The sequence below is a fragment of the Ochotona princeps genome, chromosome X (genome assembly GCF_030435755.1).
Source record: "Ochotona princeps isolate mOchPri1 chromosome X, mOchPri1.hap1, whole genome shotgun sequence".
Taxonomy (NCBI): Eukaryota; Metazoa; Chordata; class Mammalia; order Lagomorpha; family Ochotonidae; genus Ochotona; species Ochotona princeps.
The window spans coordinates 12,257,508-12,272,545 of NC_080865.1; the positions used below are offsets into that span (position 1 = coordinate 12,257,508).

Below are 15,038 nucleotides of genomic sequence, written 5' to 3' on the forward strand. Positions count from 1 at the left end.
AGTGTAGATACTGAGCATGAATCTGACAGTTTTGATGTCCAATTATGAGATGGGAGAAAAGCGGGAGGGGAGTGAATTACATTTTTCTGCTTTCTAGCTTAAGTACTCGAATTTTTTTTCAAAAAATTTGTGTGCTTAGAAAGCAGTTAAATATCTGTCTCAGGCTTAGACAATTTCTTTTTAAAATTTTGTTCATGCACTCATCAATCCATCCATCACCATCTCATCCACCCATCTTTCCTTCCAACACAAGTTGAGTATGCACAAGCACTTCAAAAAGTTCATGGAAAATTGAATTAAAAGATATTTTGTTTCAGTGAAGCAACGTTTGAAATCCATGCTTTTAGTGTTTTTGTAATACACAATTCCATGAGCCTTTTGAAGAAGTCTTGTGTAAACCTCTTAAGTATTGGGAGAGGATACAGGTGATTGGCTCCTTTCCTGAAGTAGCTGGAGAGAGAAGAAAAATCCACATGGAATGCCTAGAGAAGATTATTAAGATAACATTGGCAAATCCAAGGGAGTATGGTAAGGACTCAAAATGGAGTGAATTTCATGAACAGAGCACTGGTTAAGGGCAAAGGGAACCTCAGAAGGCTTTTTGAAGAAAGTGAGTCTTGAGCTGGGTGTAGAAGGTTGTTTATGGCTTGTACTGATGGAGATGAAGCTCAGGAGCATTAGAGGGAAGCTGTAGTGATGATATAGTGGTGAGGATGCCATGCTTTTGCCAGCCCCCTTTTTCTGAAGCCTTGAGAATCAAGTTCAGAAAGTTAAATTTGCTCCACTGAGCAGGAGGACATTCCTATCATGGAAGAAGAGAGACGATGAGTATGGTCCCTTTCCTGTTCCTTGTGTGATTTGTTCATTTGCCCTGCTCACTGTTGCCAGGGCTTCTGCCTGCCCATAGAGATGCACATGGTTGCTTATGTCACTTCTTCTACCTCTTCACTCAAATGTCACTTTCACATCAAGGCTGTCCCTGTCCACCTTATTTAATATTTCAACCAATCGCAAACAGTTACCATTTCCTCTGAAACTTCCTTACCCTTACTCTACTTGTACTCATAACACAACAAAATGTCCTAGTCTACTACTACAAAATGTCCTTACTGATTTTGTTTAACATCTGTTTTATTAGTCTATTTTGTTTACATTTCATAGAATTTCAGCTCTCAGGAAAGGAGAGACTTGGGTCTTAGGAATATCGGAATCCTTTAAGAAACACTTGGTGAATAAATGAATGAATTGATGTTGCAGCCAACTGAACTGGGTTCACCTTTAGGGGAACAGGTGGGACAGCTACAGAAATGATCTGTCTGATTATTGAACCCATTGTTGGCTTCTTTCTATCTAGTTTGTAAAAATCTTAAGTGGATACTGGATCTAATTGGCTGAGAAATGGTTTATAAAACAGAAACCTCCTTAATAGCTGCACTTATTTCCATTACTCCTATCCACAGTTTTTCCTAGGCCAATCATGCCTCAAACAAATGCATTTTTAAAAAGACAGCTTGAGCTCTAAATACACAACCCTGAGGTTGACTTCTGATCCTCCACAATCTCTGCAACCTTGAACAAGTTACTCAAACTTCCTGTGCTTCAAAACTCATCTGTAAAAATGAAGCACACTGAGGCTGGCATGGTGACACATCAGACTAGTCCTGTGCCCTGTGGTGCCAGCATCTCATATGAGTGCTGGTTTGTGTCCCAGCTGTTCTGCTTCCCATCCGGCTCTCTGCTCATGTCCCGAGAAAGCAACAAAGGATGGCCCAAGCTTCAGATCTGGTTCCCAGCTTCAGATCAGCTTAGCTCTGGCTTTTGTGGCCATTTTGGGTCTGAATCAGTGTATGGAAGACCTTTTCTCTCTCCCTCCTTCTCTCTTTAAAAATTGCCTTTCAAACTAAAATAAATAAATCTTTTAAAAACATAAAGCATGCTATGAACATCTTACATGGTTGAAGATTAAAGTAAGTAATTTAATTAAAGCCATTAGCCTAGTACCTGAAAAAATAGTTTTCAATAATTGTAATTATGAGGTTGGGAAGTTTCATGATGGCATTGGTCTTTGTCTTCATTTAAATCCTACTGCCACATTTTTACTTTGAGGCCCTAGGCCAATGATACTTGTTGCACCTTTTTGTGCCTCAGTTTTTCCACCTAGAAAAAGACAATATTGTGCTTGTCTTCTAGGACTGTTGTAAAGATTAATGAGTCAATCCATGTAAAAGGCACAGAATAGAAGAGACACTTAACGTTGTCTCTTGCAAGTTTTGTTGGTTATTCCTGCAGGGCTTTGCCTAGTTTCATAGTAACTACTGCTCCAGTCTTCCCTGTTACTCCTTGCTTTGGCAGTCTCAGGCCTTTCACACATAAAGGGATGTTAGCTGAGTCAAAAAATACAAAACGAAAAAAGAAAAGAAAAAAGGACTGACCTTGTGGCATAGTGAGTCAAGTCACCTTTTGCAATGCTGGCATCCCATATCAGAGTGCCAGTTTATGTCCTGGCTGCCACGCTTCCAATCTGTATGTCTGTCCCTTATGAAGCAGCAGATGATTGTCCAAGCGCCTGGATTCCTGCTACTTATGTGGGAGACATGGATGGATCTCCTGTCTTTGGCCTGGCCCAGTCCTGGCTGCTGCAGTCTTTTGGGGAATGAATCTGCAGATGGAAAACCTCTGTCTCTCTCTCCTATTGTGTTTCATTTCCTGTGTTGTTATTCTGATTTCAAATAGATAAATCTAGAAGAAAGGGAAAAGCCAAGTAAAGAAGGGTGCATGTGAACAGGGACAAAGTATTTGCCCAAATAGAGTTTGTAGGACTTTTCTCCCTCCCCCCTCCATTGGAAAGGTTACATTTATTTTCTACCAAACTGGGGATATAGATCAAAAGTATATCTGGGTACATCAAAATCAGTTTATGGCCCAAGTGTAACCCTGTAATACTTGTCAATAACTATATAACCCTGTCAATAGCTGTAAAAATGGTGGAGTTGTAGAGGGGCAGACAGCCTGCCCTGGAGCCTCATGGACAGAAAAGCAAGATTCCTCCAAACGTCAGTGGACACACTGGAGAGCAAAAGATCAAACCTCAGCAACTGGGGTTAAGAAGGACGAGGTTACCCTTCCAAACAGCCTTGACAAAGAGCCACATCAAGCATAGGATGGCTGTAGGGCTTCCCACATGTGATTGAAAGTGGGGTATGAGGTCTGGACAAAGGCCAGCAGCAGAGGAGGACATGTGGAGCACTGAAGTTGACATTAGTGATGGGTGTGTCACCACACCAGCCTGTTTCTGTTAAGATTCCACAAAGCAGAGTTCAGATTTTTTTTTTAACTGAGCCTGCCCAAGTTTACAAGTTCCAAACTAAGGCCATATGAGGATCAAATTGGCTGCTAGTTTTCAACAAGTCTGCTTTAAAGAGTGAAACTTTAAATCTTCGTGCCCAGAATTCTAAGCATGTATTCAAAGGAGATTAATCAAAAGTGTGGACATGGATGTATGGGCAAGAAGTGGTCCTTCCTCTGCTATGACACCAGATGTCCTCTGCAGGGCTCAGTGGGCTGCCATATCCCATGCCAAGGGAGACTGCAGCCATCCATGTCCAGCCCAGACCACCTCCCCTGTTCCTGCCCCCGCATTCACCATTGGGAACCCCAACTCAGCTAGGGTATCCCCTTAGCTCCTTAACCAGTCCAGTTCCCAGCCATAGATCTTGCACATGCCAGCAAAGGCTACAGTTCCATAGGGGTGAGCTCACATACACCCCACCACCACCACCACATACACACACAGATTCTGCCTCCAGACCTGATTCTCTCACATGCTAATTAGAGTCATGGGCCAGCCTGACATTACTTGCCTCTTGTTCCAAATCTCACTGGTGGGTACTGCGATCTAACCCTACTAGGTAGGCCCCCAGCCTGAGCTTTAGTGTGCGCCAGTGAGTGGTATTCAGTTGTGGCTGATGTTAACTACCCCAGCTCAGGTCTCCCACATGTCCTGGTACTTTGGTCTGATCCTTAAAAGTCCTCCCATTCTCCCCTTCAAACTGCTTGGTCTGAGTCACGTTGCTTACCTGCAAATATTGGCCTTGTCTATGGAAGTCTGTCAGTAGTCATTCCTCACCTGGACATGAACCCTCAGGTCCCACTTGCCTCAACCTGCTCTATGCCCCAGGACCTCTGTAAGCCCACCCTCCAAGTCATCAAAGTATGCTGCCAGGCAACCTGAGAGCTTTGCCTGGCCATTAGTGCCCGGGTCACTCAGGGCCTCCCCTCCCCTGAGGAGTCATACCACCTGGCTGTCCATACCTCTGCCAGTCCAAAAAGCACCCAGGCCAGAGGGAAGGAGAGGGTTGGAGGTCTTTGCTTTCTCACTACCAGTGGGGCTGTATACCTTTCATCTTTGTCTTATCCCTTCCGAAATACCCACATGTCCCATAAAGAACTTGGGGAAGGTTTGGACCTTTCTCTTTTGCTTGAAACCAGAGGACCATGCACCTTGTTCTCTGATCCCAAAATCCCTATGGCGCTGTTCTTTCCTCATGGTGCTCGCTACTGACAATTTGTATCAGAGAGATTTTTGGTATTAGTCACCAGTATATGTGTACTATTTATTAAATGGCTCTTATGATTGCCATTCTCTGGTATCCCTTCACACTCCAGTGAGCACACACACATCTAACCTTGACAGCATCTGTCTTTGGCCTACCTCACAGGAATGTGGTGAGAATTAAAAAAAAAAAAAATGTCACATATATCTAATCTTTGTCACTTGGGCACATCCTAAATTGGGGAATTACTCTGATGTCTTAAAATTTTCTCAGGCCTCCCTGGATCAAAGTTCAGTCACTTGATGTTTTTTGTACCACAGCAAAATCCGAGCCACAAAACTCTGCAATGTCTTTGGTTGTATAATCATAAACTTGAGAATTTCCTCCCTGGTCTGCTTGTTCCCTGAAGCTTGAAGATTTGAGATTTTTAAATGAGTCTAGCAATAGTTCTTTCCTGTGTTTTATCAGAAGCTTTCCCTAATCTCATAAAAGAACACTGGCTTTTATGAATTTTGCCAGACTAAGCCATTATCTGCTTTGACATGTGTCACTGAGGACCATCAGTGAGCACATAAATGGGGAAAATGTTTTCTTCTGTATCACCCTGGTGCTCCTCCCATGTTACTTGACTTCCATTTATACACACAATGCCTTTTGTGATGGTCATTATCATTCTGTTTTTCATTTTAGAGTTCTGAACATACTTCCTTTCTAAGAATCAGGAGGGTTTCCATGCTGTTCATTGACACCGTTGCCTTGCTGAATGATTGCTCTTTGGTCAACCTCTACTATGGTTTGAGACTCCAGTGAAGGAGAGTTCCCATGCTCCAGGTGGAATGACATTTTAACTAGGCTGCTGAACTGCATTCTGTCAAATGGAGGTCTTCCCCTTCCCGCTGACACTCTAATTACATGACTTGCTTCCATAAAAGTCTTATCCATGGGGAAAAGAGGGAGGGATGGTGGGTGGTGCCTATTTCATATATGCATACAGGTGTCAAAATTCCCCAAATCATGCACATTTAAAATTGGTCAAATGATCCAAAATTTCAGTTGGATAGAAAGAATAAGTTCAAGAAATCTCACGATGAATATAGTTAATAAAATCATATTATGATTTTTGAAGATTGCCAAGAAAGTAGCTTTTAAGTGTTCTAACTACCCCTTATGATGCATAATCTGAAGCAATGTTATTAGTTTCCATTTAGTCATTACATTTCAAAATGTTGTATACCATATAAAATTTTGATTTATCAATTAAAAATTTTAAATAATTCTACCTATAAAAATAAGTAAAATCAAATAAAATGGATACTTGTGTAAATTATACCTCAACAAAGTTAGTGAAAAAGTGTGATGGTTAATTTTAATCTGTTAATTAAGTTAGAGCCAAGTGCCCCAGATATTTGGTTACACATTATCCTAGATGTTTCTAGGAGTGTATTTTTTAGACAACATTAAGATTTAAATCAGTAGATTTTGAATAAGGCAGATGATCTACCATACTGTCCATGGGCCTCATCCAAGCAGTTGAAGATTTTATGAGACTGGAGTCCTCCACAGAAGAGAGAATTGTGACAGCACACAGCCTCCAGACTGGAAGTGTACCATAACCCAGGGTCTTGGGCCTACCCTGTAGAGTTTGGGGTTCCCCAATCCCTCAATCATATGATCTAATTCCTTAAAATAAAGTGGATCCGCTTCCTCCAGAGAATCCTGGCTAAGAACAAAAGCAACCCTGGATCTCAGCTCTTCTGTAAGAATCTTGGGGGCCTTGTTGGAGAAGATTAACACAACCACAGAATAAATACAAGAATGAACACAAAACAGAAAGTCTCTTCACAATTCACAACTCAAGTTTCTCTGCCTACAGAATCAATACAATAGGAAATTGTGGCTGAATGACATGGACCTATTATGAGATTTGGGTTAGCTGAAAGCCCTGAGTTGTGGTAATGTTGCTTTCTGCTGTCAAAATACACAGCCTGACTTCTGATGCAACTTTTCAGATTGATCCAAAGTGGGAGCAGCTTAACTGCCATAAAACAGCTAAGCCTCCCAGAGATGATTTGCAGGCTGATTCTTAATTCTTGCATGAATGTTTTCCTCTTATCTCAAAGTGTCTCCGTGGGATAGAACCACAGAGAGCAATCTGGTAAACATGTGCAGGTGGCAGGCCTGAAGTGGCCTCATCTTTCTGCTCTGATTTTAGTCATCTCTGAGAACTCTCAGTGTTGACCCGGCTCATCTGGCGCCCCTGGGAAGTTTACTGGGACATGCTTTGTGACTATTCCTGAAGACAGTTGCATTCGTATGGTTGGTTTTCTATCCCTTTCTAACTGGCCCCGTTGTCCCAGAGATATGTAGACAACTTATTCAGGGATCCCCCATGGTACAAATATTCATGGATGCTAAGTATTTGCATAGCATGTGTGTATTCTTCCTCGTGTATGCTTTAAACAGTCCCATGATCACTTCAATACCTAATAAGATATAAAAGTTATGTATGCAGTTGTTATACTGTGTTGCTAATAGAAAAATAACAAGAAAAAAGTCTGTTTATTTTCATCACAGGTGAAATGTTTTTAAAAATATTTTCCATTGACATTTGGTTGAGTCTGTAGATATAGAACTCAAGAATGTTAAGCTCTGACTATACCGTGTTCATAGTTGTAATATGCTGAGTTGCTAGACTCACAGGGGCTCCAATCTCTGGGATATTTATTTGCCAATATCATTCCCAAATGAAATTATTTTCAGTAACCCCAGTTTTGCACTGAAAATTAAATTTTACATGGTAACGGTTCCAATTTCAGAAAGAAATCTCTTTTCCGTGCTTGATGTGACACAAACCTTACTTTGTCAACAGAATATTTTTCTTTAATTCTCAATGCTAAAATGTTAATAGTTCTAAAAACAGAAGGAGCTAAGAGACTTGGATGTCTGAAAAGTATTGATAACTAAGATGCTTTTGCTTGCTTGCAGCAATGTACTTAGACTTGGCCGGTTTAACTACATTTACATTGTAATACATATTTCATTGTCAAATATCTTGTATGTCACAGGGAAAGTCATATCCCTTCAGAGGCCCGTTCCCACCAGTGTGGAATCCAATCGCCTACCTGGATCATAACAACCTTTGGAGAAAAATGGATGAAATGGGGCAGGAGGTAAAACTGATTGGACTTTGCTTATATTTTTCATAATAGGTTTACTCCTTGGAAAGAAAAGAAGATAGAGTGCATCAGTAATGCTTAGCACAGTTTCAAGCACACAGTAACATTCAATTAAGATACGTGAAAATGACTTGAGGTTCTCTTCTGCATTCTCTATAAAGTAAATTAGTTGTCACTAAGCAGCCCCCAGACATTCCACTGTTTTAACAGTATAATTACTGACAACCTTGTAGGCTGTGTCAGTGGTAGAAGCTAGGACTAAAGTCATTGATCTCCAGACTGTATTCCATTTGAAAAACACAATGATAACCAAATAGCTTGTCACCTGTATGTCACATATTACCTTTTCATAGCATAAGAACAGCAGATTATGTATGATTTGTTCTTAAGGTAACAGCAGGCAGCATTTTCATTTTCAGGTTACTTGGGTTTTGTTTTACCTTTTTCCTCTTGATGAATATTAGCTTCTCATCTAAAAGACATGCTGACAATTCTTAAATTCTGTGTCTTTCAAAACAAGAATGTTTGACAGCCACCAGGGGAATAGCATTGGACCTGTCAAGATTTATTATTTTTGTCACACACAAAAAGTAATGAAATATTCTACAGAAGGTCATTGTGGCTTTTGCTTGGAGACTTTTACCCCATTATTCCTTCTGTACCCCTAAAAATTTTCTATTTCTTAGTTTTTGTTTTATATGATTTTAAACAAATCAAATAAGAATATTATATTACAACATACACATTTTATAACAAAATCATCTGCTAACGGGAATACGAATGCATGTATAGAAAAATGTGAATCTGTATTTATCATACAGGCTATAGGATAAGCAATTCTAAATTAGGAAGGCCATGATCACTTTGTGACTTTTTTGCTATTGTGTACTAGTTTTGTTTGTTGTGGATGTTTTCTTTAATTCTTCTAAAACTTTAATAAAAGACATAAAATCTGTAAAAAAAAAAAAGATATGTGAAATGAACAAATAAGCATGCTTTTAACCTCTAAAAGAGTGAGATGTCAAACAGGCTGCTTTGTGTACTACTGGTGACAGACTAGAGATCATATATGACTCAACCTTCCAGGCATGGTGTTTTCAACTTAGAAAAGCCTCAGGACATAGCCAAGTAAAGCTTTTGGGTCTTTGATTCTCCACCAGGCCTGAACTTGCAGCCTGTAAGTGAACACACACCAGGCTTAACTGGAAACACCGATTTAGAGGTGATGTACTACAGCTGTCTGAACATTGTTAAAGAGTTGAATTTATGAGTGTGCACTGTAAGTTAGTAGCTTAGTGCAGTAATCCCCCCCTTATCCATGGTTTTGCTCTTGCCTGTTTCGGTTATCAGCTGCCAACCACAGTCTGCAAATATTGCTTGGAAAAATCCAGAAGTAAAAAATTCATAAGTTTTAAATAACTTGCTAAATGACATCATTATAGTTGTTCTATCTTATTACTTATGGTTGTAAATTTCTTTCTGTGCCTGATTTGCAAACTAAATTTCAGTTGTGTATATGAAGAAAACATAGTAGATGTAAGTTTTGGTACTACCCAAGGTTTCAGCCATATGTTGGGGAACGTGAAATGTAACCCCCTGCAGAGAAGTGGATTAGACTGTAATCCATATTTGGAAATAGTCCAGTCACCATTTTCCTTCACTTAATGTGCAGGAAGTATCACCACAAGGTGAGTTTGGAGTGGGTGGTATAGCGATCCATCACAAAAAACCTATACACAGCATTCATCATGCAATGGGAGTTATTATTTGGGGAATTTGAAAAAAAAACCTTACATTCCTCTTAGGTTTTATTATTTGAATAGGTATTTTAAACGAAAATTTATGTTTGTCTTTCTAAACCTTGTCTGAATGTAGATTCCCAGTGACGCCCCTTGGAAGGCACCCCTTGCTGAAGAGTGGGACAATATGACAATGAAGGAACTGCTGGACAAGATCTGCTGGACTGAGTGAGTTGACATAAGGCACAGGCGTTTACTGTGGCCACCTTTCAAGTTTAGCCATACCTTGTAACAAGTATGAGACTAGTAGCTGCTTGGTGTGTAAGATCACATTGCTAGACAGGTGGAATGAAGAACACTGCTGGAATTGGATGCACCTCTAAAGATACAGATAGACCCAACTTACTTCTTTGGAATAGTTTTGAATCACAAAGGTGATGTTACCCATGAAGTCCTCAGAATGTGCCATCTGCTTCACTTAGAACAACTTAAGACCAGCAATTTTTAGATCTTACTCATTTACCATGGAAAATAATAACGTTTTTTAAAAAGTACCAACGTGCAAAAAATGATCTTATTCATCGAGCTGTTAATTCAGGAATATTTCAATATTTCTCACTTGTGATGTAGCATAGAGATGATTCACTAGAATGTGCATTTGAGACCCTTTCATAACGTAGTATAATTTGTCAAGGATTTCAGAGAAGTTGCTTTAATAATATGCAGCTATAGGGGAAAAAAGACTGGAACTACTGCTGTATTTAAGTGAAAAACAGGGCTAAGGAGAATGCAGGTGGAAGACAGGAAGAAGTGAGAAAAATAGGAAGTTTAAAAGAATTATTTTAAAAGGGAAATTCTAAGGTATCTAGTAATAGAATATTGGTTAATTTATGTGACATTGAAGAGTTTGAAGGCTCTAGAATTTTGAAAATTGTATGGTAGAGGAATAATTAAGGACTTGAAAAAATCATGATATTAAATGCATAAAAATAGGCTGTGATGGAGTGTGTGGTTTATGATCTCATTTACAAAAATGCAACTGTTTCTATATGCTCTACAAAAGCACTGCCTAACCAACAAAATGTTTTTAACACTTAATATCAAATGAAAACATTTATTTGAAGAATTCTAAGACATTGCATCTTAAAAATTCTTCATCAGATATTGTATTTCATCATTGCAGAATATTCCAAGGAAAGTGAATGCCATACTGGCTTCATTATTATTATTGCTGTTAATGCTATATATTTCATCATAAATATTTTTGTGCTTCTCCTGCATCTTCAGCCTTTGAAATCAATTAATTCTGGAACAGTCGAATATTTGATATCATAAAATAAATTTGATTTACTTTTATCTTTTAATAACTAATGTTGTTTAATTTGTAATGTTACATATTTCGTAATAAATTTGCATATTTTAATTACATATTTTATAGATTTTTTTCAGAACATAGCAAGTAGGGGGCTCGGCAGCGTGGCCTAGTGGCTAAGGTCCTCGCCTTGATCCCATATGGCCGCTGGTTCTAATCCCGGCAGCTTCACTTCCTCTCTGTCTCTCCTCCTCTCAGTATATCTGACTTTGTAATAAAAATAAAATAAAAAAAGAGAATATAGCAAGTATATAATTATCTGAATTTGTTTTATAACGTTTGTTGTGAAAAAGTATCAATAAGTTCAACTCCATCATTTTTCTCCTTGGAGCTTTATGCTCGTTTAAGTCGGAACCAATGATATTTCCTTAAGATCACAGCGTTCAGGCTAGGTCTCTGCTTGGTGAATCCTATAGATTGCTATGTGACAGAACAGAGCATTCTGATATTAGGAGGATAGACACAAAATGATTTTCTAACATTTCATAAGATGCGCTTGATGTGATTTCCTCTTTTTTTTTTTAATAAGGAATTTTTTGTTTTTATTGCAAAGGTCGGCCAGGTTTATGGAGAGGAGGAAAAACAAAAATCTTCCATCTTTACTCCTCTAATGGCCGGAGCTGAGCCAATCCAAAGCCAGGAGCCAGAAGTTTCTTCCTGGTCTCCCATGTGGGTGCAGGGTCCCAAGGCTTTAGGCCGTCCTCCATTGCTTTCCCAGGTTACAAGCAGGAAACTGGATGGGAAGTGGAGCAGCTGGGATATGAACCAGCACCCATATGGGATCCTGGTGGATGCAAGGCAAGGATTTAGCTACTGAGTCATTGCACCAGGCCCAATTTTTCTGGTTTTAAGGGAAGTAATCCCAAGAATATGCAATCTGCTGTTATTCACACTAAAGCATATTCTTACCTGCAAAAACTAACTTGATCACCATTTCAGTTATTATCACCTATAAAGTGTTCCCCAGAGACAGAAATTCTCTTTTCCACATGACAACAGCTATGCGAATGCAGTTTTGAAAATGTACACCTAGGAAAAAATGCCTCAAACTGATACTAACATTTATCTTTTGGGGGCAGAAATATGGAAGCTATTCATTTGCTCATCTTTTTATTTTATGAATTTTTCATATTTAATATAACTGTATATATTTTTCATGCAGAAAAATGTTGTAACATTTATCTTTTTAAAAGTCAGCAAGGCAAAAAAATACAAAAACATTACACTAGATTCTTTGAACTTCCATCCCCCAAATATTGTTCTTCTCATTTGTTTTCTTACTGAAGATCCCAGAGTAAATGAAATAAAAGTTCCAGAAAGAGCTGGTCTTTCAGAGAGAATTACAGTAATCCTCCCCTTACCCTGATTTTGCTTTCCTTGGGTTTCAGCTACCTACTCTTAACTGCCATCTGAAAATATTATTGTCTTGACTCTTTCTAGAGAGTAAGTTTACTACAATCTATTGTTAGAATTGCTATATTTTAGTCTGTTATTATTGCTAGGCTTCTACTCTACTTAACTGATACACAGAACTTTATCATAGATGTGTATGTGGAAGAAGAAGCAAAGTATCTCTAGGGCTGCATACCATCTTCAGTTTCATGTATCCAGTAGGGGTCCTGGAACACATCCCTGTGGGTAAGAGGGACCATTGTACCATCACATCTATCCTCACTTCCAAACAGGAAACTCACTGCTATTGTTATATTTAATATGGGTTGTCTAATTGAGCCAGCATTAAATTTTTTGCTGCAAGCACCTGCATTCACCTCTAAAATAAGAAGTAAAAGAAGTAGGATATCAGGATGCAACAAAGGATGCTTTTTCCTTTAAAGAAGTGCTTGAAACCGATATCTGGATATTTACTTTACATGAATACCACAGGTTACCTCTGCCAGGAAGGCATGCATCAGCAATTTCCACTCCTTCAGTTACCATCAGAAATCTCACAGGATAAACTGAAAGTTAGTGCAGCATGCCTATGACAGCAGTTTGCAGGCTGTGATAATGGGGACTTGTCATAAAAGTGATGTCAGGATTTTGTCAGTAAAAATGTTGGTAGTATCTGGTATGTGTGATAGACTTCTGCAAACTTCTGTGATCAGGGTACACTATAGTAGAGAGATGCCCCTTTGTTGATTGTGCTTGTAAAGTCATTAGCTGACTCTTCAAAACGTGTTTTAAGGTATTAAGAGTCATTGCTAAAAAAAACTAATAATCTAGTAATTAAGATAACTTCACATAGTGAAAAGTTCTAAAAATACATGATAATGGCAAAGTTATGGAATTCCAGAGTGTTGGCAATGTGAAAACCAGTGTTCATTTTCATAGATGAATGAGTGTATCATTCTGTGGAAACAGAGTAAGTGGTAGGGGGTCAGGATTAGATAGTGAAGATGGGCATGGGCTAGATCACTTTGGGTTCAAGAGGCCAGTAATAAAAGGCATGAATTTTATTCTGGTTTTGATAGGATGCCATTGGAATATTTGAAGTAAGAGATTCACAGGGCGAGTGCTTGGTCTCCAGTTAAAACATCAGTTAGGATGCCTGTGTCTCACACTGACCCACTTTGGTTTGACTTCTGGCCCCAGCTTCTGAGTTCAGCTTGCTGCTCACGCAGCCCCGGGAGGCAGCAGGATGACCTGAGTGATTGGGTTCCTGATACTCAAATGAGATACCTGGATTGAGTTCCCAGCTCCCAGCTTCAGACTTAGCCTGGTCCCAGCTGTTTTGGAGAGTTGGAGAGTGAACCAGCAGATTGGATCTGAGAAAGAGAGAGGGAGGGGGGAAGAGAGAAGAGGGTGAAAGGTAAAGAGTGAGACAGGGGAGAGAGAGAGAGGAGAGAGAGAGAAACAAGAACAGCCATGTGTTACATAATATTTTCGTCAATGATGGAGCACATACATGCCAGTGGCTGTACTACATGGCCTAGGTGTGCAGTGGGTTATACCATCTATGTGTCCTGTTAACTGACACACATCTAGAATTATAACTCTCCTGACAAAAGATGAAGTGAAATTAGTGGTGATGAAATTGGAGTGAGATAGGACTTACTGATGACTGCATTGTGGAGAGAATAGATGAATTAAGCTTTATTTCTAGAATGTTGACTTTACCCATCTAACAGTGGTGACTTTCACTGAGATGGGGCTCAGTGAAAGAGCAGCAGGTGGTTGGGGAGAAATCATAACAGCAAGAATATAGACTAGAAACTGATTCTCAGTAAGGTGTTTTGTTTAAGGTGAGCAAAAAAAAAAATCTCATTTCCCAAATCGCTGATGTCATGTTTCATGAGATCAGATTCTATCAACCTTTCTCTGTAACTTGTCAAATTATGTTAACCTAGCCAAGAAATGTATAATTTTACTAAATGCAGAAGATGCTTTCCTATATTTGCCAGTCTTGTTTTTTTTCCTGTGCAGATCTGCAAAAAGTATTGCCACTCTCTTTGTGAACCTGTGTGTCACTGCGGAGACCCATGAGGTCTCTGCACTCTGGTTCCTGTGGTATGTGAAGCAGTGTGGAGGCACAACCAGAATCGTGTCAACAACCAATGGAGGGCAGGTACCTTATCCCTGCACCCCCACCATCTTAACAGGGAACTAGCCCCACCAAAACGAAAATGTGGTGTCATCCTGCAAGCATGAACTGCTGAAACAGGAGGCAGCCTTGTTGCTTTTTAAAGCTTTGTCATAGCAACTTCGTGGCTTTCCTAAGGTGCCCAAAGTGAGAACCCAATGGCTAACATTTTAACGCTAGACTTGTGCGACTACATCTAGTTGCTATAGAAATAGGGGACATAGATATTTATCTTTCACTTTTATATTTTATCTAAATATATATATATAGATACATGGACATTTATGTGTGTAACATATGAAGATATCTATGTGTATACATTGTATGTGTGATATTAAGTTGTGCAATACCTCAGTCATCTTGAAATTAAATGGGGCTTATCAATACCTGAGGTTTCTCTCACTCAGAATCTTTATTTCTTGGTACTATCCATTTAATTTGATCAGAATGATCACTAAATCAGGTACTAATCAATTCTTCTACAAAGGCTCATTCTGTGACTTCAAATTATTTTGGAAAAATGCTGATTTTGTACAAATGGCCAAGAGGTATATATAATATGTTTTCTTAAAAACAACAAGGTGATTGTCAGACTTCATCCTCAAAAAAAAAAAAAAA

At 39.1% G+C, this 15,038-nt stretch overlaps 1 protein-coding gene across 1 annotated transcript in view; it reads left to right on the forward strand.

Annotated features, from left to right (window-relative positions):
• The window catches only part of MAOB (monoamine oxidase B), a 108,546-nt gene that overhangs the window by 65,247 nt on the left and 28,261 nt on the right, over window positions 1-15,038 (forward strand). The window contains exons 4-6 of the mRNA XM_058658862.1: window positions 7,619-7,723; window positions 9,605-9,696; window positions 14,264-14,405. Coding sequence (XP_058514845.1) covers window positions 7,619-7,723; window positions 9,605-9,696; window positions 14,264-14,405 — 339 coding nt within the window. The remainder of the gene's footprint in view (window positions 1-7,618; window positions 7,724-9,604; window positions 9,697-14,263; window positions 14,406-15,038) is intronic.